General features: G+C 38.0%; 1 protein-coding gene across 1 annotated transcript; it reads right to left on the bottom strand.

Annotated features, from left to right (window-relative positions):
• Nucleotides 1-20,225: 20,225 nt before the first annotated feature.
• LOC104868775 (prefoldin subunit 4-like) lies at nt 20,226-20,453 on the bottom strand. The gene has a single exon (XM_033764269.1). The coding sequence runs from the start codon at nt 20,451-20,453 to the stop codon at nt 20,226-20,228; it is 228 nt and encodes a 75-aa protein (XP_033620160.1).
• Between the last annotated feature and the right edge of the window lie 276 nt (nt 20,454-20,729).

Below are 20,729 nucleotides of genomic sequence, written 5' to 3'. Positions count from 1 at the left end.
AGTTTGTTCATAGGATCACTGGGTTCATTAATGAATCATTAAACTGATCATTTTATTTCCTTGCAGAAGCCCACCCCAGTCCTCCTAAAGCTGCCAGAGAAACATGGCACTGTTCATGCTAACTCCATGTTCCTGAGCAAAGGAAATGCAAGCTCAGAAAATTGGTTAATATAGTTAAGATCTAGTGTTGTAGTGAAAAGGAAGAACCCTTAACCAATTTACCATTACACTTACACTTACAAGTGGTGGACGTGACAGAGTCCCTGCACTCTACCTAGAAACAGTGCTTGCCTTAAAGTAGAATTTAAAAGAAAACAGTGGACCCTTGACTTACAAACTAATTTCATTTTCGTGGACTGGTTGTAACTCAAATTGGTTGAAAGTCAAGACTTCCCCATAAATAACAGAAATACCCTTAATGCTTTCCAAACCTCCCAAAGCACCCTTTAATTAACCTTTTCATAATGAAAAAGGCTTGTATAACATATGTAACTTGCAGAAACACCAGTAATTTTTCTAGTGTATTCACTAAAAAGTTATAAAATGTGCCTAGTTTACCAGAAACAATTTCATACTATACTCCCTGTTCAGGTTGGCATCTTTGGCTTTCAGAAAGGGAGGATGAAATGGAAGGTGGTTATTGTTTGGAAGGAGAGTCCTCTTCCGTAAGAACACCATGAATACGGCTCTCTGGTGTCCATTCCTCAAGAGAATCAGTAGCCCACTACTACCTGCTTTTGGCTTACTAGATCTCAACTTTTTCAGAACTAAAAATTGTTCTAAGGTTGTCTGTTTCTGTTTTTAACACTGTTCTGTGGTATGGCATGACATTAAGCAGTGAATGCAATGATTGGCTTTTTCTCTATCTGGGTGGCTCTTCACAAATGTTTGTAGCTCTGTCCATTTTTTCAGGATTTCCTTTATTTAAAAACTTTGCTCTACTGTTGATACTCTCTCTCCTCTTTGGAAAGCTCCTCAGCTGCTGTTTTCTGTTGTTCAGCTAGAAGTTGTTGAAGTTTCTCTGTAAACAGTTCCTCTGAGAGTTCCTCCACCAGTTCTTCAACATTACCACTGTCTACCCGAAAGCCTATGGACTCTGCTATAGTGACAGTGTCATCAATCGCAGGGTCAATTGTAGGCTTAGACTCCTATACATAGCCTTCAAGGCCTCTCTCCTGTATAATTTTAGTCCATATTTTTTTCCAGGCAGACTTTGTTGTCCTTACATATTGGCCCAGGATTTCTCAACCACACAAGAAAGGATGTTGTAATGTTCCTTTTAGAACTCCATAAAGGTTATATTTGTATCCAACCCTATCTGTAAGCACTTTAGAAATAGTTCTTTGGTGAAGAGCTTCTTAAAGTTAGCTATAACCTGCTTGTCCATAGGTTACAGTAGAGGAGTTGTATTAGGTGGAAGGAACTCAAATGAGAGTCATTGGAATTCTTCAAAAAATTCTTCCAAATCTCATGGGTGAGCACTGTCTATGATGAAGAGAGCTTTGGTAAACCTTTGTACTATAGATACTTCTTAACAGTAGCACAGAAAACCTCTCTGACCATGCAAAATAAAGTACTGTAGTTACCCAGAGAGTTGAGGTCGATCTTCATAACCTATTCTCCATGACTTTGTGTTTTCTGAACAGTCTCAAATTCTCAGAGTAATAAACCAAAAGAGCTTTTATCTTCAGGTCACCACTTGCATTGGCACATAGCAATAAGTTTAGCCTATCCTTCATAGGCTTGTAATCTGGCATTTTCTTCTCTTCTTGGGTAATATATGTTCTCCTGGGCATTTTCTTCCAGAAAAGGCCAGTTTTATCACAGTTGAAAACAATGAGAGAAAGCTATTTCTCTATGTCATCACTTTGAAGTAGTGTATGCAATTTTCAGCAGCCCTCTTATCATCACTGGCTGCTTCAGCATCCCTATTACACTATGAATCCTAGTCCTTACTTTAAAGCTGTGAAAATTTTCACCATAATCACTCCTTGATGGATTATTCTTTAGGGTGTCATTGCACTATAGTCTGATAATATGTTTGGGAAAATTTCATTTCCTTTGCATTTACTTACATGTTCTTTGAGCTAGTATATAATCTATTTTGGAGAAAATCCCATGTGCAGCTGAGAAGAATGTGTATTCTGATTTTGTGGGGTGGAACACTCTGTAGACATCCACTAAGTCCATTTATATAAAACTTTGGTTTAATTTTAATATTTCATTTTTTATTTTTTATCTAGTTGATCTTTTTGTGACAGTGGGGTATTGAGGTTCCCCATTACAACTGTATTAGTGCTTATATGATTTTTCATATCCATTAATATTTGTTTTATATATTTGGGTGCACTGCTATTTGGTGCATATATATTTAGGGTTGTTACTTACACTTTTTTTGTTTTGTTTTTTTTGAGACAGGGTCTCACTATGTAGTTGGGACTGATCTGGAACTCACTGTGTAGCCCAGGTTGGAACTCACAGCGATCCTCCTGCCTCAGCCTCCCAGTGCTGGGATTACTCCTGAGTGCTGGGATTACTCCCAAATGCTGGGATTACAGTTGTACACCACCACGCCTGACTTATTCTTACTCTTGGATGGTTCCCTTTACCAGGATGTAGTGACCTTCTTTGTCTCTCTTAATCAGCTATAGCTTGAAATCTACTTTGTCTGCAAATAGAATATCTACCCCTGTTTTTTTTTCTGGGTTCCTGTTGAATGGAATATGGTTTTCCATCCTTTGAATTTCAGTCTATCTTTTTTTTTTTCTTTTTATGTTTTGGTTGTCTTTTATCCCCAAAGACTCATGTTCTGGAGGCATGGTTCCTGGGAGGAGACTCAATGAAGTTTAAGATGTGGAGTCTACTGAGAGATCCTTTGGTCATTGAAAGTGCACCCAAAAGGGATTGTGGGGCTCCAGTTCCTCAGATTCTTCTTTGAGCTCTATATGTTGGAGCTATGGTTGTAGATCAGGGGTAGAACACTTGCCTAGCACGTGCAAAGCACTAAGGTTGGTCCCCAGGTTTTTTAAAAAAGGTATTGCTTATGAACTTGTTTTTTAATTAAATGTATTTCTTGTATGCAACATTACTGTATCTTGCTTTGTGATGCATTCTCCCACTTTCTTTCCATTGGTGAATTGAGACCATAAACATTGATTTTTTTTAACTGATATGGATTGTCTTATCTCTGTCTGTTATTTTCTTGCTATTGGCTTCCTTCTTTCCTTTTCTGTTCAATTTCTTGCTTTGCCTGGTGGATTCATTCTTTTGGGGTTCATGGAGTTGTTATCCTTATTGTCTCTTTCTAGAATATCCTTCAGAACACTATAAAGTACTGGTTTGGTTTGGTGGTCATGAATTTCTTCGGGTGTTCTTTGTCATAGAAGTATCTTATTTCTCCATTAATTTTTAAAGATAGTTTTGCAGGGTACATCAGTCACGGTTGGAGGTTATTTTCCTTTAGGGATTGAAATACTTCACTCCAAGCTCTCCTTGACTTGAGGGTTTGTGTTGAGAAGTCTGCTGTGATTCTCATGGGCTTTCTTTTATAGGACATTTGTTTCTTTTCACAAAGTACTTTTAATATTGTGTATTTGTGTTGAGTTTCTGGAATCTTGACTGTTATATGCCTTGGGGAAGTTTTTTAATCATGGCTAATTGGAGGCCTAAATTCCTCACTTAGCTGTAGTTCAAATTCTTTTTCCCTGTTTGGGAAGTTTTCTGCCATTAATTTTGAGAGCAGGGTTTTGGTTTTTTTGTTTTGTTTTGTTTTTTGGTACTGGGGATGAAATTGGGACCTTGTGCTTGCAAGGCCAGGGGCAGAACCCCTGAGCTAAATGCCCAGCCAGCCCAAGAGCAGGGTGTGTGTGTGTGTGTGTGTGTGTGTGTGTGTGTGTGTGTGTGTGTCATTTGTACTAGCCTGCTTTTTCATTGACTCTGTGTCAGAGTCAATATTATGTTATGTTAGTCTTCTTTACATCATCTCACAGCTACTGGATTGATTTATCATGGTTCCTTGCTATTTTTCAAAAATCTCTCTTTTTGAGATTGCTAAGCACAATCCTGTCTTCTATGTCTGATAGTCTGTCCTCACATTGGCTCATTCTGCTGTGTATACTTTCGATGCAATTTTTAATCTCTTGATTATCTATTTGAATCTATTTCATGGATCTCATTTCTTTCCTATGCTGGGTATTCATGGTTTCCATCATGTTCCTGAGCTTTCCTATTTTTTTTTAAACTTGTATCTGCTCTAGAGTCACTAAGCATGTCTTTCTGGAAATGGGTCTGGAAAGCCATGTACGTGGTAACTGCTGTCAGCGTGAACACTGAGATGTTTGTATATTGTAAAGAAGTAGAAGGACAGTTCTCTGAGACAGGATTGTTGTCCCTACAGGAGGAACAGTGGTCTTACTTGTAGATAGTTTTCACTATGTGCTTTAATATAACAATGTAAAACTCTTTTGACCTGTAACTTAAAGATCATAAAATTCAGGCAATAATATTTGGGGATCATAGCTTGTTTTATTTTGTGCTATAAAATCAACATTATTAAATGACATTCTTAGAATGAAAAAAGATTATCTTATTGAAAAACATACATAACAAATAACTTAAATTTATGATAATATATACAAAATTAAACATTATTCTGAAAGCTCTATAGTCATGAATATTGTGATACCACTTAAAGACCTCCACCCTAATCATCTTTCATTTCTAAGATTTTTTTTTCTCATTTTATTTGTTGTGGGTATTGAATCAAACCCTCAAGTGTCCTAGAGCTCACTTTGTTTTCTTAATATTGCTATTCACTGCTATATTTCCTTGGTAGGACTACTTTCATTATGTCCCATAAATGCTGATATGTTGTATTGGTGTTATCACTTAATTGTAGAAACTGTGTAATTTCTTCTTTCATTTCATCTGTGACCCATTGGTTGTCCTGGAGTGTGTTATTTCATTTCTATGTGTTTATGAAGTTTTCATGGTTTCTTTTGCATTGATTTCCGATTTCATTGCACTATGGTCTGATAATAAGCATGAGACAATTGCAACTCCTTTGCATTTAAGCATATTCAGTTGGCTAGTGTTTGGTCTATTTTGGAGAAAGTCTCATGTGTTGCTGAGAAGAATGTGTATTCTGATATTATGGGATGGAACTTTCTGTAGAAATTCACTAAATCCATTTGTTCAAAAGTTTGCTTCATTCCTGATATTTCTTTGTTGATTTTTTGTCTAGTTGACTTGTCTATTTGTGACACTGGCTTATTTAAGGCCCTCATTACAATTATATTAGTGCTTATTTGTTTTTTTTTTTTTGGTTTTTTTTTGGTACTGGGGATTGAACTCAGGTCCTTGTGCTTGTGAGGCAGGCCACCGAACTGCTGAGCTAAATCCCCAGCCCAGTGCTTATTTGTTAATATTTGTTTTATATAGTTGGATGTGTGAGTACTTAGTGCATATGTATTTTTGCTTGTTATTTTTTCTTTTGGATTCTTCCTTTTACAAGGTTGTGTTGACCTTCTTTGTCTCTCTTAATCAGTCTTGGCTTGAAATCTACTTTGTCTGCAAATAGAATAACTGGGTTCTTGTCTCATGGAGCATTGTTTTCCATCCTTTGACTTTCAGTTTGTGAATTTCTTTTTGAATCAGATGTATTTCTTGTGTGCGGTACATTGTTAGGTCTTGCTTCTTGATCCACTCTATGAGTCTGTTTCTTTTCATTGGTGAATTGAGACCATTTACATTGATGGTTGTAAGTGTTAATGTATCGAATTATCCTTGTCATGTTATTTCCTGGTTGTTTGTTCCTGTCTTTTTCCCCCCTTCTATTTAATAGCTTGACTTACCTGGTGGATTCCTTATGTTGAAATTCATGGAATTGTAGTCCTTATTTTCTCTTTCTAGAATATCCTTCAGAACATTTTAGCCTGTTAGTTTGGTAGTCATGAATTTCTTTAGGTATTCTTTGTCACAGAAGTATCTTATTTCTCCATCAATTTTGAAAAATAGTTTTGTGGGGTACCTCAATCTGGACTGGGGATTGTTTTCTTTTAGTACTTGAAATACTACAAGGTCTCCTTGACCTGGGGGTTTGTGTTGAGAAGTCTGCTATGATTCTGTTGGGCTTTCCCTTATACATGATTTGTTTCTTTTCTCTGACAACTTTTTCTTTTTTTTTTTCCTTTGGTTTTTGATACAGGGTCTCACTATGTAGTTGAGACTGACCTGAAAATCATTATGTAGCCCATGCTGGTCTCAAACTCACAGCAATCCTCCTGGCTCAGCCTCCCTAGTGCTGGGATTACAGGTATGCACCACCACACCCAGCATGTCTGACAACTTTTAATATTCTGTTCTTGTGTTGAGTTTCTGGAATCCTGACTATTTATGTCTTGGTATAGATTGTTTTAATTCTGGAAAATTGGAGTTCTGTATACCTCAATTTTCTGTATGTCACATTTTTTCCCATGCTTGGGAATTTTTCTACCATAACTTTGTGAACAGGTCTTTATTATCATTTATGCTATCTCCTGCTCTTTGACTGCAATCAATCTTATGTTATTCTTCTTTGCATCACAGTCTAGAAGCTGTTGGCTTAATTTCTCATAGTGCCTTGCTTTTTTTAAAGAAATCTTTCTTTTCACGATTGCTAACTGAAATCCTGTCTTCCATATGTGATATTCTGTCCTCACATTGGATCATTCAGCTGCATATACCTTCAGTGGAATTTTTAATCTCCTAGATAACTGTTTGAATCTGTTTCATGGATTCAATTTCTTTCCTATGCTAGGCATTTGTACTTTCCATAATTTTTCTAATCTCTATTTTTAAGGATCTGTATCTACTTTAGAGTCACTAAGTATGTCTTACATTATGGTCACCCTCTCCGTAGTTATCTGATAAATTATTTCTGATTTGATTTTTGCTACAGCCTCATTCATTTGCTTTTGTTACTTCTACTGTTACCATTTCAGAGAGTCCAGGTGGTAGATTTGCAATCATTTCACCCCATTGTCCCTCGAGTTTTTGCCTTTGGTGACCTGGAAGTCTGGGGTTGCATCTTGATGAAAGTGTCTTCTCATTTTCTATGTTTTAAAGTTTAATTACTGTGTTGATGTTGGTAAATTGCATATGACAGGTACTTCATTGTAAGTATTGAGACACTTAGGAAGTGGCTACTTCTCAGGTGTAGCTGGCTTTTCAGTTTTGAGTCTGTTGCAAGATCTTACATTTTCAATTTATTGGGGATGAAAAGTTGCTGCCTATTTGACCTAGCACATAGTTCTTTGGCTTTGACTTACAGTATTGTTTATGACCCTTAGGCAATTTCAGTCTTGGAATACCCAGAAAGAACAACTGATTAGAATAATTATGTGATGTTGGCTAAAGTAGTACAATCAGCAATAACAGTAGCATCCAACACACCCTAGAAAATGACAAACTGTGGTAACTATTAATCTGCTGCCTTTAACTTTATGAACTATTTTTGTGGTTATATAATAAAATCTAAAATGAACCAGAAAACTGTATACAGTAAATTTGCCCTCAATATAGTGACTTTACCCTGTGGAGAGAAAATTTAAAAGTTATTAAGGGAAAATAGAGAAAAGAAGCAATGGTGGCAGACAAAGAACAATTATACAATATTTGGGAAACTGGTGAAGAAGACAGGCAGGAAAGAGAGAAGGAAGAAATAAAAAAGAACATACAGGGATGGGGATTTAGCTCAGTGGTTCTGCTGCCTGCTTCTCTAGCACAAGGTCCCAAGTTCAATCCCTGGTACCAAAAAAGAAAGAAAGAAAGAAAGAAAAAAAGCACAACAAAATGTTAGAAACAATGTTCATGCTAATAAAAATAAGAACAATCAAAAAATAAAAGAAAAAACAAAAAGAAGAAAAGTATTTGCTTCAGGGTTTGTCTCTCCTGTCACTGGTAGACAGAGTGGTCAGATAAAGCCCTCGTCTACATTGATGAATCCCAGCAAGCCAGGTGTAGATTTACTGTGGTGTAGTGGATAATCCCAGAAAACCTGCAACTTTAGTTTCACTGAAGCTCAGGATGTATTCTGACTATGATGCTGGAACCCAGTTTGTTCAGTCTGCAGTACTGTATGTGCCTCCTGTCAGTTTCAACTCAGCTCCTTGCTGGCTTAACTCTGCTTTTTGACCTCCTGCTGACTTTCACTCTGTTCTTCCTCACCCTGAAAATGGCAGCCAAAATACGGAGCCAGCCCACAGGTACTCTGAGTTCAAAGCTCAGTTAGTTCCTTTCCAAGATGGCTACCTGCCAGTTGCCCTCTCCCGGGGGACATCTGAACCTGAATAACTTGCCAGCCACTGCAATCCATTGCATCCACTACTATGTTCCACTTGTGTGTTTCTCTGTGGAGACCTCTGTGGTTGAAAGTAGTCACTGTGCATTTGCAGGTTGGAGCCATCCCTCTCATGCTGTGAGTCAAGGCTCTCAGAGAGCAGAGTGGCTCAGTTAACATGTAGGTATCTGAAAAACCATGATATGCTCATTGTACTTTTGGTAAAAGAGAAGAAAGAATAGAGCTTTGAATTTTCATGATAAGGAGCAACCAGCAGAGGAACATTCTACTATGTTAAGGGAGTCACATATGACAATTTCTAAAAACATTTCATTATTAGAGAATCTCAACAAACTAGAGAGGGAAATTTCCTCAATGAGATAAACAGTCTCACCCAAAACCTCCCAGTAATTCTGTACTTAAACTCTTAATATCCTGCTAAGATCATATACAAGGTGATGCCTTAATGCATTACTCCTTTGACCGTGGTGGAAGTGCTAGCTAACACCATACAAGAAATAAATCAAGAAAAACTCTTTATTGGCCATGATTGATTAGTGAAAACCCAAATCAACCTACAAAAAATCTAGACACAATAGTGAATAAAACAAGATTATAAGCAATGCAAAAACCTACGAAAGTTAATCATTTTCCTATATATTATCAATGAACATATAGACTTTGAAATGAAAAGAAGTGGCTGGCCAGGGATTTAGCTCAGAGGTGCCAGGCCTGCCTCACAAGCACAAAATCCGAGTTTGATCTCTGTACCAAAAAAAAAAAAAAAAAAAAAAAAAAGAGTTACATTAATAATCCCCAAATTAAACAAATTTGTATGAAGGTAAGAAAATATGTACAAGATCTATAGAAGGAGAGGGAGCTTGTCAGCAAGAGCAATTTAATAGTTAGTGTGAAGAATGAACGTATGAATGGCTGTAGAGAATGGGTGGTCAGGTTTACACAACTCTGTATTCAGAACTCTAGGACAAGGTACTGAGGGTTTGGGGCCCTGTGTATCCTTCAGCTTCCAAACAGTCAGGGGAAAGTTTTTTGTTGTCATTCTTGGTGTGTGTGTGTGTGTGTGTGTGTGTGTGCACATGTGTGTGCATCTTACCTTTTATGTAGATGACTCTTACCTTAGTATAAAAATTTTTTTAAATGACTATAGACAGTGGGTGTTTTTACTCTCCCCATGATCCCAGTAGTCTGGAGGTTGAGGCAGGAGTATCAGAGGTTCAAGCAGAGTCTGAGCAACAGAGAAAAACCCTACCTCACACTATAAAGTTAAAAAAATAATTAGAAGCCAGGCACAGTGGCATGTGCCAGTAATTCAGGTATCCTGGGAGTCCAAGGCAAAAAGATCACAAATTCTAGCCCTGGATGGGCATCAGAGTGACTTTGAGAGAAAAATCAAACAAAGGACAAAGGATTCAGCTTCATACAAAAGTTCTGGGTTCAATCACCAGTATGGGAAAAAAAAAATCAAACATAACTAGCCAAACTCCATACTGATGTGAAAGTAGTGAGAAGAAAACATGTATTAAGCAAGGAGATAAAGATTCCTACTAAATAAGAAGAGAGGAAAGTAGAAACTGGAGAGAACACATAGTATGATGTGAACACCTTATGAGAACAACAAGCTCAGCTTCCAGACACTAGAAAAACTGTATGCAGCCATCTGTGGAGTAGTTCAGGTTAAATAATTCCACGTAAATATAGACAATACTGTATTTTTCTTATTTTCTCTTAGTGTTAAAAGCATTCAGTTTAATCAGAAAGAACAAGGGAAGCCATGAGGTGCATAGACCCACAGCTCAGCAGAAGGAAAAAGGAGTTTAGAGTGTAATGCCAAAATCAGTGGTTTCCTTTTTCAATTCCTGGTGATTGAAATTCCATCTTGGTCTCTGGCCTGCAGGAGGTGCACCTGGCCACCACCTTATGTAGCACAGGGACCACCCTGAAAAGACTTCTTTGGTGCCCTCTTTTGGCCCACTGGCTACAATCTGAGAACTTGGTGACAGAGAAAGCTATATTCACCAGGTGGTTTTGAGGCAAGAAAACTAAATGGAGGCATGGGCATCTGGAAAACATCTGGGCAGAGAATGGAGAGGGGAGTAAGTGTCAGAACCCCAGAAAATGAGTCATGAAAGGAAGGAGCTGAGTTACAGAAAGAGCCAGATCTAGAAGAATTGCAGGGCAATAGGGGTCATCAGAGCTTCAACTCTGAGGTGACTACCCTGACTCTGTGAGCTTCCATAGGCAGAGGTGGGACGAGGTCAGAAAAGCAGTTTGTTTTCTTGATAATGATGATGGCAACAGGATGAACATGATGATAATGACAGTGCTTAACTTGGAAGCCTAACACATGTCTGAGAAAGTCCCAAATGTGGTGATGGTATTGGAGAATTAAACACACAAGATCTCAGGAGGACCTCAGAGTGGGGAAGCAGGGGAAACCAAAACCCACTCCAATCTCGCAGTAGCTTTGCAGTCCCGCCTGAGCCATGCCTCATGATTGCTGCCTTCCGTAGCATTGATGACCCTGCAGCCTTCTGCTTCAGGCCCTGGTCCCACACCAGAGAATTTCCTTCAATAAGCACAACTCAGGATTTACAAAAGCAAGGACATCAGTCTTATCTGGGTTTCCTTTCTGCCTGAAGCTACAGGATCTTTGGATTCATCACACAACAATGAAGCCAGAGAGAGGCAGAAATGGATACAGATACTACAAAGGAGATTGAACCAAAAAGCAAATTTATATGTGAAAATCCCTGACAAAAATTTAGAAACAATGCAAAACTTTTTTGTAAAAGAAAAATAAGCATTACCACTATCAAACATAAAATTATGACAGGAAAAGTGTCTGGTATTCAGAACTTGTAGAGAACCAATGTTGATGCACTGACGTCCCCACTTTTCAGTATCTAGGGTGAATGTAACAGAAGTTAAAAGGGTACCGACAGAGATTTTTTTCATCTCATAAGTTTTCAAGAGGCACCTCTGGCAAATTTGAAATGCAAATTCTGTGGTTAGAAGTAGAGAATGGTACTGATATGTCACCAGGAACTAATAAAATTTTCAGCTATGTATAAGAATAGGCTCTTGTCTAAGGCAGGGTGCCATCCCCAGGACAGTCCTGGCTTCTGACATTACCAGGGACTTTCCTGAGAGATGCTGGGCTCTGTCATATGGGCCCCACAAATGAATGGAACGCCCAGCTAAAATGATGTGCAATCTTTTCCCTTCCTCTTCTTCCTTCACTCTTCTCACCACCAGCCACTATGATTTTAACAGTGGGGACAGGGGAACTTGGTCCAACTCAAGCTTGTGGTAAAAACACTGGTGAGAAGGAGCTTAGGAAGGGGAAGGTGTGTGAGCTAACTATGGGTCAGAGAAAAACTAAAGGTAGCCAGGAAAGCTAGGCTTAGATGCAGTAAGGAATCCAAGATTCAAGTTTTGAAACTAAAATATTTGTAAACTCTGAGAAGACCAGAGCAAGATTGGAAAGGAATGAGGATTCTTACATAAACCCAGTTGTGTGGCCCTCCACACACCTATCCTGTATGGTAAAGCCAATGGATCTATGCTACAAACCCGCACAGCATGTGGGTACACTGACTAGTGTTGGCACTTGTAATCCACAAGGAAGTCATTGTGCATCTATATGTGTAACCCTAGAAAAGCTACCATAAGATTGTATCCTAAAGCATTGACGGAACCATCACACAGGCTCAGGGCACTAACCATGAGAGGAGCTAGCAGGAATGAAAATCACTCTGAATGACTCAGTGAATGAGTGGTTAGTGGATATAATGGCCTCATTTATTACTGCACAGCACTAGAGCTTTATAGCACTCAACAGTGAGGCTATATTGATTAATAAATGGTATTTTTCAATAACAGATTCACTGCAGCTTACTATAACTTTTTTCTTGAAAAACATAATTTTAGCCGGGCATGTGGTGCATGTCTGTAATCCCAGCACTCGGGAGGCTGAGGCAGGAGGATCACTGTGAGTTTGAGACCAACCTGGGCTACATAGTGAGTTCCAGTTCAGTCTCAACTGCATAGTGAGACTCTGTTTCAAAAAAAACACAAACCTTTTAATTTAGAATTTACTATTTTGTAATAAAAATTATCTTCAAGCATACAGCTTGCCAAAAATATTTTATTTTTAGTATTCTTATTCCATGAGTTTAATTGTTATTTACTTCTTTATTTGTAACGTCATTTTGTGAAAAACAAAGTGATGCACACACATTTTCTGGGGCCTACACAAGATCGGGATCATCAACATCACTGTCTTTGTCCCCACAGAGTGTCCAGTTCATGGACAGTGACATGCATGGAAACTGCATCTACTCTGATAACAATGCTTCTTCTGGAATCCCTCCTGAAGGACCTGATCCCCGAACATGTTCTACTCCTCAGACTTACATTCATATAGTTTGCTTCCCTTGCTTCAGGGATTTTTTTTCCCCTCATTGAATTTATCGGTACATTTTAGGTATACAGTACAGTTACCTTCATTATTGGGATCTTGTACCTTTACGTGACAGGTCTTGGTTCTCATTTTTTCCCCTTGTCCCTGCCCTCCCTTCACCCCCTCCTCCCCTTCCCATTTACACTTTATTTCCCTTTTTGCATTTTCTCCTATTTTTTTCCTTTCCCTTATTACCTTTCGCCTACGCTTCCCACTTTCCCTACACCTTTAGCCCTTTTCTTCCTATTTCACATTATCAAGTATCTCATTAGGATCTTGTGCACTATTATAGTTTATTCACACCAGAGAAACTATTGGTATTTACACATGTGACTTATTTATTTCACTTCAGAGTATCACCTCAATATGTATCCATTTTCCTATGAATGAATCTAATTACTGATTCTTTATGGCTGAGTAGTATTCCATTTTATGGAAAAACCACATCTTCTTTATCCAGTTTCCAACTGATGGGCAAATGGGCTGTTTCCAAGTTTTAGCTATTACAAACTGTGCTGCTATAAACATAGGTGCGCATATATCATTGTGATATGATTTTAAAAATTCTTTTGGAAAGATACACAGCAGAGGGATGGCTGGGTCAAATGGAACCTCTAATCTGAGCTCTTTGAGGTATCTCCATGTTGATTTCCATAGGGTTGCACCAGTCTGCACTCCCACCAACTATGGAGAAGGGTTTCTTTCTCCCCACAACCCCACCACCATTTGTTATTGGTTGATTTCTTGCTAGCAGCCATTCTTTGTGGGGTGAAGTGGATCTCAGTGTTGTTTTCATCTGCATCTCTAGAATGACCATAATGTGGAGCATTTTTTCATATATTACTTGCTGCTTTTACTTCATTGTCTGAGAAATGTCCATTCATTTCAGAGGCCCATTTTTGAATTGGGTCTTTATATTTGAGGTTGCTGATTATTTTGAGTTCTTTATATATTCTAGATAATAGTCCTTTGTCCGAGGAGCAGCTGGTAAAATTTTTTCACTCATTGTAAGTTGTCTCTTAGCTCTGTTGATGGTTTCTTTTGCAGTGCAGAAACTTTCTAAAAAGATGAGATTCCAGTTGTTGATTCTTTCTGCTAGTTCCTGTGGTAATGAGGATTTGTTCATAAAATCTTTTCTGATGCTAGTGTCTTCTAGAGTTCTGCCTAACTTTCTTCCAGCATGTTCAGTGTTTCTGTTTTAATATTTAGATCTTTAATCTACTTGGATTTTAATTTATTGCATGGTGAAAGATAAGGGTCGAGTTTTAATATGTGGCAGGTTGAGATCAAGTTTTTCCAACACCATTTATTAAAGAGGCTATCTTTCCTCCATTGGGGATGGTCAGCTCCTTTGTCAAAGATGACATAGCTGAGTAGGTCTGGAGTTGTTTTTGTTTCTTCCTATCTGTTCCACTGATCCTCAGGTCTGTTTCTTTGCCAGTACAATGCTGTTTTTATCACAGTGGCTTTGTAGTATAGTTTCAAATTGGGAATTGTTATACCTGCTACCATGTGTCTGTTGCCTAGGATGACTTTAGCTATTCTAGGTCTCTTATGGCTCCAAATTAACTTTTGGATTCTTTTTTCTAATTCTGTGAAATATAGTGTTGGAATTTCAATTGGCATTGCATTGAATCTGTATAGCAGTTTTGGTACTGTGGCCATTTTCACTCTGTTGATTCTTTGTACCCAGGCATTTCTTGGATTTTCATGTAGTAAGCAGGTCATGTACTATGAGCATTCCACTCTACTAATGAAAATCTTTCCATGTTGGTTGTTATATTTGAAACACTTTAAGCATCTTATTGAAATCAACAATTTTATGCTAAACCATTGGCTATGGATTTTTTTCCTGTACTTCTGCACTTGTTTTTTTCCTGTATTATATTCATTTCTGCATTACACTTGGATTTCCTTCTCCTCATTATTCAATTCCTCAAGAACCACCTCCAGGAGCTTCTCAATATTTTCATCATCAAGTTGTTTGCAATCTCAAACATCACCTTGGGGATTTTGCAAGCTCTTAGTTAGTTCTGGCAAGTCCTTGGAAGTCAAGGAAGAACCTCTTGAGTATGTTCTTTCAGATGCTGTCCGTGCAGTTTCTTTTGTTGTTGTTGTTGTTTGTTTGTTTGTTTTTGTTTTGTTTGGGGTTTTTTTTGGTACCGGGGATTGAACTCGGGTCCTTGCATTTGCAAAGCAGGCCACCGAGCCACTGAGCTAAATCCCTGGCCATGCAGTTTTTATTGACATCCCCTGATATCAAGCAGTGTTTTGATTTAGGCATAGATGTAATGCTTCCAGAGCTGCATCTCATTTTCCTCAGTTGCAGTAATAGCCTGTGCAAAAGTTCTACTAAGATCATAGCTGCCATAACATCTTAATACAATGGTTGGATCAAAGAGGTGATGTTCAGAGGAAAAAATATTACTTGAACATTGGGATGAAGATCAGCAATAAAAGGAGGTTGTACAGGTGCCTTATCAGCAGTAAGCAAAATCTCAAAAGGTATATTAACCTAACTGCAGTACTTTCCATTGATGGCATAATGATAAGAGGGGGCAACTTAGAAAAGCAAATGGGTCAACCATGACTTTGTATGGCTCCTGGAATACACTGGCAATGGGGGATTATTGCTATCCCTGAAAACTCTGGGGTTCTCAATTTGCCAGATTACAAAAGGATTTGTAGCCTGCATAATTGTGCCTAGGCAGGATACTTGTTTTCCATTAAATCCATGAAACTGGCATTGACTTGGCCTGCTTCTGGGGGAAAGTCCTTTCAGGGATCAGTTTCCACAATAGGAAGTTTCTATGTTTGTTTTCCCTGACTCAACATTTCTTTAATTCAATACTCATTCACACATTCTGTATGGAATAACAGTGTTTCATACACTGACATGACAGAAAGCTACAGTCATTAAATCATCTAGTTGGGCCCTGCCTTCTGTTTCAGCATCACAAACTGTTTGCATTAGCTATGGTTCTCATGGTGCTGAAAAGGCAGTATTATTTCTGTGCTTGGTATTCAGTCTAGGTCACTAGAAGTTTCTTCATTGATGACATGCACCATTATTGGATTGTTTTTAATCTTGTGGCAATGAAGCCCTTCTTTAACAGCTTCCAACACTTGCTACTCTTCAAGATTTAGCTTTGGTGTAAGGTCATATGCCTGACTGGTGAGAAGTACTGTCACTGGTTTTCCATCTTCAGAATCACTAGTCACTTTTCATTCTGTTTCCAACATTACAGTGCATTTTGTGTGCTTAGGGCTGAAAATGAACAAAACAAACCCAGGTTAGATCATGGAAAAGAGAAAATGATGCAATAAAGACCAGTTGAAGGTGAGCTTTCTTAGGCTGCTGTGGGTAAAATATGGGGTGGTTTTACAGCACAAGCTTTACGAAAAGAAGTCCACTGGAAATAAGGATAAAAAGGTAATGTATATCTATGTCACAGTAATGAATTCACTTATTAGTATAACAAAGTGTCACATGTCATACATAACTAGTTTCATCACAGTACTTTTATATGACTCTGAGTGCAGTACAGTAACTTACAGGAACATCACCACAAATGATTCATAATGTCCCAGTATTGCAGTGATTCAGACATTATGAGATGACAGGAATTTTTCACCTGCACTCTGTGGAATCACACAGAGTCTGTTATCTATGGAAATATCATTTTGCTGTGTATAATCAGTCACTTTTCCACTCTTAAGCTCTCTAAAATGTGATTTATTGCTATCAAATCTGGGTTTTGTACCCAGCTGTAGCACTCAGAGCCTCTGAAAGACTTGAACCATTTTTCTGATAGACAAGCAGGTTAGAATGAGTGGCTGAAGGGGCTAGGGATTTAGCTCAATGGTTCTACCACCTGCCTCATAAGTGCAAGAAGCTCAATCCCCTGTATTAAAAAAAAAAGAAAAGAAAAAAAAAGATATTGGAAAAGGATGGGTGGCTGAGCACCAGGTGAATTTCAGTGTAAGTGTGAGGCCTGTACTGTCTCCAGGGAGTCAGGAAGGCACTGAATTCTGTGAGGAAGTTCAGCAAAAGCTCCTAAAATTTAACATGCAGTGGATTTAGATGAGTTGTGGAGTAACAGGAAGCTCAAACAGGAACAAGGAGCCTAAGGCTTTTAGGGCCACTGGACACAAATAAATGAGCTACAAGGGACAGAGCCAAAATACAGCTTCACCTGCTATCATAAAAAGTCAAATGAGAATTTTGAAACAGAGAACCTGGACAACAAAACAAAATGGGAGGAGTGTTGGGATGGGCCTGGATAAAATAAGGCTGTTTGGGACAGTAGGGAAGAACAAAGACACAAAGAGCTTTGGTATTCCAGCTCAAGTTCTACTTTAGAAAAGAAAACAAAAAAACCTTTGCTGCCTAAAATCTGTTCCCCTGTCTAACCACTTATAAGCAAGCTCTGGTGCTTACTGCAAGCAGGCCTAGAAGAGGCTCTCTGGCTTTAGTAAGGGCGCCTGAGTTAGTATAAGTGGAAACTCTTGCATTGCTTTACTATCTGAATAGCACTTCCTAGAGACTTAGAGCAGTTGAGAAATTACCAAGGGAGCCTTCGCTGAGGCCCTCACACTTTTCTCCCCAGTGTCCTCTTGAGAGAATTCTGTGCCACTCATAGTCCAACCTGGTGGGCATCATCTCTAATGCTGCACAAGCCAGAGAGCCCAGAATCTCCAAGAATAGGCCCTCAGTTCCAACCAAGGACATGCCCTAGCCATTTAATTCTCATCAAGTTCTACTCCCAGCGAGAAGTACAGAGGCAAAGTGACTGTCTAGAAGTAGCTGGTTCTATGATAGCAAGAACTGGGTGGGGAATATTACAGGCAGTTCCTCTGTTTGGAAGAGAGGCCAGAATGCTTATTCAGAGTCACGTGCTAGAAACAAAGAAAGGGCACAGCCTTGTTTCCCTATATTCCTTTAGCCTCTCTTCCTGAAGAGTCAGAGTTTTACCCATTTGTTGCCATGCAGGGGGTGGGGGAGAATGAAAAACTGACTCAGTGATCTCCATTCCTGTACCAGAGCATAGGAATGAGAAAAGCCATTGGAAAGAGCAGGGAATTAGAGGAGCCAGACACTGGGTTTCCATACTGTAAGAAAGACATTAACTCTGAGTGCATGGGTTGTGTGCAGTGTGGTCTAGGTCCTCAAATATTCTCAAGTGTGGTAAAGGGCTGAGAACTGTCTTCCCAGATGGTGGCAGCATCACTCTGATGCATAGTGGTAACAAAATCATGATATTGTGAGAGCACTGGACACAGGCCTTAAAGAGAGAACTAATTTTCCTGTTTAAATTATAAATTTGGTTGCAAACTTGTGCAATCCCTGCTACTCCAGAGCCTGAAATTGAATGATCAAAGTCAGTCTGAGAAACTGAAAGATACATTATATCCAAATATTTGGTAAAGAAGAGAGGAGGGAGCAAGTCAAAGTGGATCAAGGAATAAAGTAAGATGTATTAGATACGTATACCAATTTCCCACCAGGAATTCAAACAGTGTATACTACACACATGTAATAATAAACGAAGCAAATGGCTGGCAAAGTAGATCAATGTTGGAGTGAATGCCTAGCACATGTGAGGCCCTGGGTTCAATCTCTAGTACAGGAAAAAAAAAAGCCACTTGTGATGTGTTATGTTGTCAGCAGTATAAAGACAGGGTGGGAAGATTAACAAGGTCAAAACTAGCCAGGGCAACTTAGTGACTGAGCTAGACAATGCCTCAAAATAAGGTATTTTGAAAAAGGGCTGGCTATGTATGTAGCTCAGTGTTATGCCCAGGATTCAAATGTAGTATTCCAAAAAACAGTCAATCAAACAAACAAACAGTAAAACCTATAAATGCATATTTCCTGAAAAATCTTTTTGTTGTTCTCTATGACCTCTGTGTTTACTTTGGAATCTTATTATAGGCATAAATAAATACACAGTTAAACTTCTCACGGAGTGTCAAATGCGTTCCTTTAGGAGAATACATTCTAGAACATAGTCTGGTAATATGTGGAAGGAGATTTAGATTTCAGTGGCTAGAATTTGGAAACGCTATTTACCACTGAAATTTTTCATGTGTTTTGTCAAGGTGCTGAGACTTGTTCAGACAGAGGAAAAGAAGACAAAAAATGATGAAATGTGGGAAGAAAAACAAATGTAAATCTTGGTAGTGAAAAATATCCCAAGCTGTCTTTCTCACATATCTCCATAGATGCTTTGCAGAAGGCATATGGTAGGATTTCGTCTACATTCTCTTGGAAAATTAAAAAAAATTGTTCTTTACATCTATTATGCAATTCTAAGGTAACATTTCAGTTCTTTTAACAATAAAAACCAACTTGGAAATGCAGAGAGTATGAAATAAGTCACATTTCCCAAACTATATTAAAATTGTATAATCTGTATTTTTAATTTTCTCTATATGGATCTACATTTAAAATTTCCTCTACATCTTTATTTCCATATTTTGTATATATTTTTATTGTGGTTCCATGACTTTTTGTTTTATTATTCAATACTATTTAATAATATTTACTACTTTTTATTCTATATTCTGTTAAGTTTTGATATAACTAGAGAGAAGTACATCAATGACAAAAATAAGTGCAATCAACAAAAAAAGGAGGACGTGAACTAGGATTAGAGGTTCCATTTGACCCAGCCATCCCTCTGCTGGGTATCTTTCCAAAAGAATTAAAAGAATCATAACCACAGTAATAAATGCACACCCATATTCATGGTGGTACAGTTTGTAATAGCTAAAACTTGGAAATAACCCATTTGCCCATCAGTTGAAGACTGGATAAAGACGATGTGGTTTTTCTATAAAATGGAGTACTACTCAGCCATAAAAAATGAGAAACTAGAGTCATACATAGGAAAATGGATGCATATTGAGGTCATACTCTGAAGTGAAATAAGTCACACACGTATAAATACCGAATAGTTTCTCTGGTGTGAAAAACTATAATTGTAAATAAGATCCTAATGGCATATTTGATAATATGAAATTGGAAGAAAAGGGCTAAAGGTGTAGGGGAACTGGGAACAGTAAGGGAAAAGGAAAAAAATGAGAAAATGAAAAAATGGGAATAAAGTATTTGTAACTAGGAAAGGGAGGTGGAGGTGCAGGGATAAGGGGAAAAAATGAGAAACAAGACCTGTCATGTAAAGGTACAAGATCCCAATGATGAATGTAACTACACTGTATACCTAAAATGTTCCAATAAACTCAATGAGGAAAAAAATATATAAGTAAGATGTAAAAATAGGCAAGTTGCCACTAAAGAAATGAAAACTTTAAAATGAGAAAGTTTTCCTTTTCATGTCATTTGAAGAAGGGAAATTATCATTTTAAACTATTCAAGCTTTATTAAACACATTTAATAAAGGTGTTATAAAATGTTTAACTTTAATTAGCTTCAAGGTTTATGTTGCTGCTGAATTTTGCAGATAACTGAACTTTCAAATCTCCTGACACCCACTGAATTGATTCTACTGTAGATACTAAGGCATTGATTTCTTCTTGCAAATTTTTCTTTGCTTCTTCTGACATATCTTGTGTTTCTTCTTGAGAATGCCTAATGGAAATGTCACTAGTCTGGTAAGGTATCATTAAGCAGTCATTGTCTGTGAGCATGATGTAGTCACAAAGCATCTTCCAAATTCTGGAGTTTTTTTTACTTCTATTTCTTCCTTTAGCTCTGTGATTCTACTCGTATTCTGCACAGATTTGTTTATCTTTTGTTGATCTTTGAAATTGACATTGACATCTTCTACAACAATTTCCTGTATCACCTAAAATACATATTAAAAAGATAGACTGAGTTTGATCCCCAGCTGAGCTTCTTATCAGCTGAGTCACTACAGCACTAGTAATCTCTGTGTCTAAGTTTCTCCATCCTCAGTAGTGCAC

The sequence above is a fragment of the Fukomys damarensis genome, unplaced genomic scaffold (genome assembly GCF_012274545.1).
Source record: "Fukomys damarensis isolate Sample0158 unplaced genomic scaffold, DMR_v1.0_HiC HiC_scaffold_16, whole genome shotgun sequence".
Classification (NCBI taxonomy): Eukaryota; Metazoa; Chordata; class Mammalia; order Rodentia; family Bathyergidae; genus Fukomys; species Fukomys damarensis.
This window is presented reverse-complemented; position numbering and strand designations above follow the sequence as displayed.

Coding starts and splice junctions, on each gene's coding strand:
- LOC104868775 (XM_033764269.1), bottom strand. CDS start 20,453: ATGCTCACAGACAATGACTGCTTAATGATACCTTACCAGACTAGTGAC.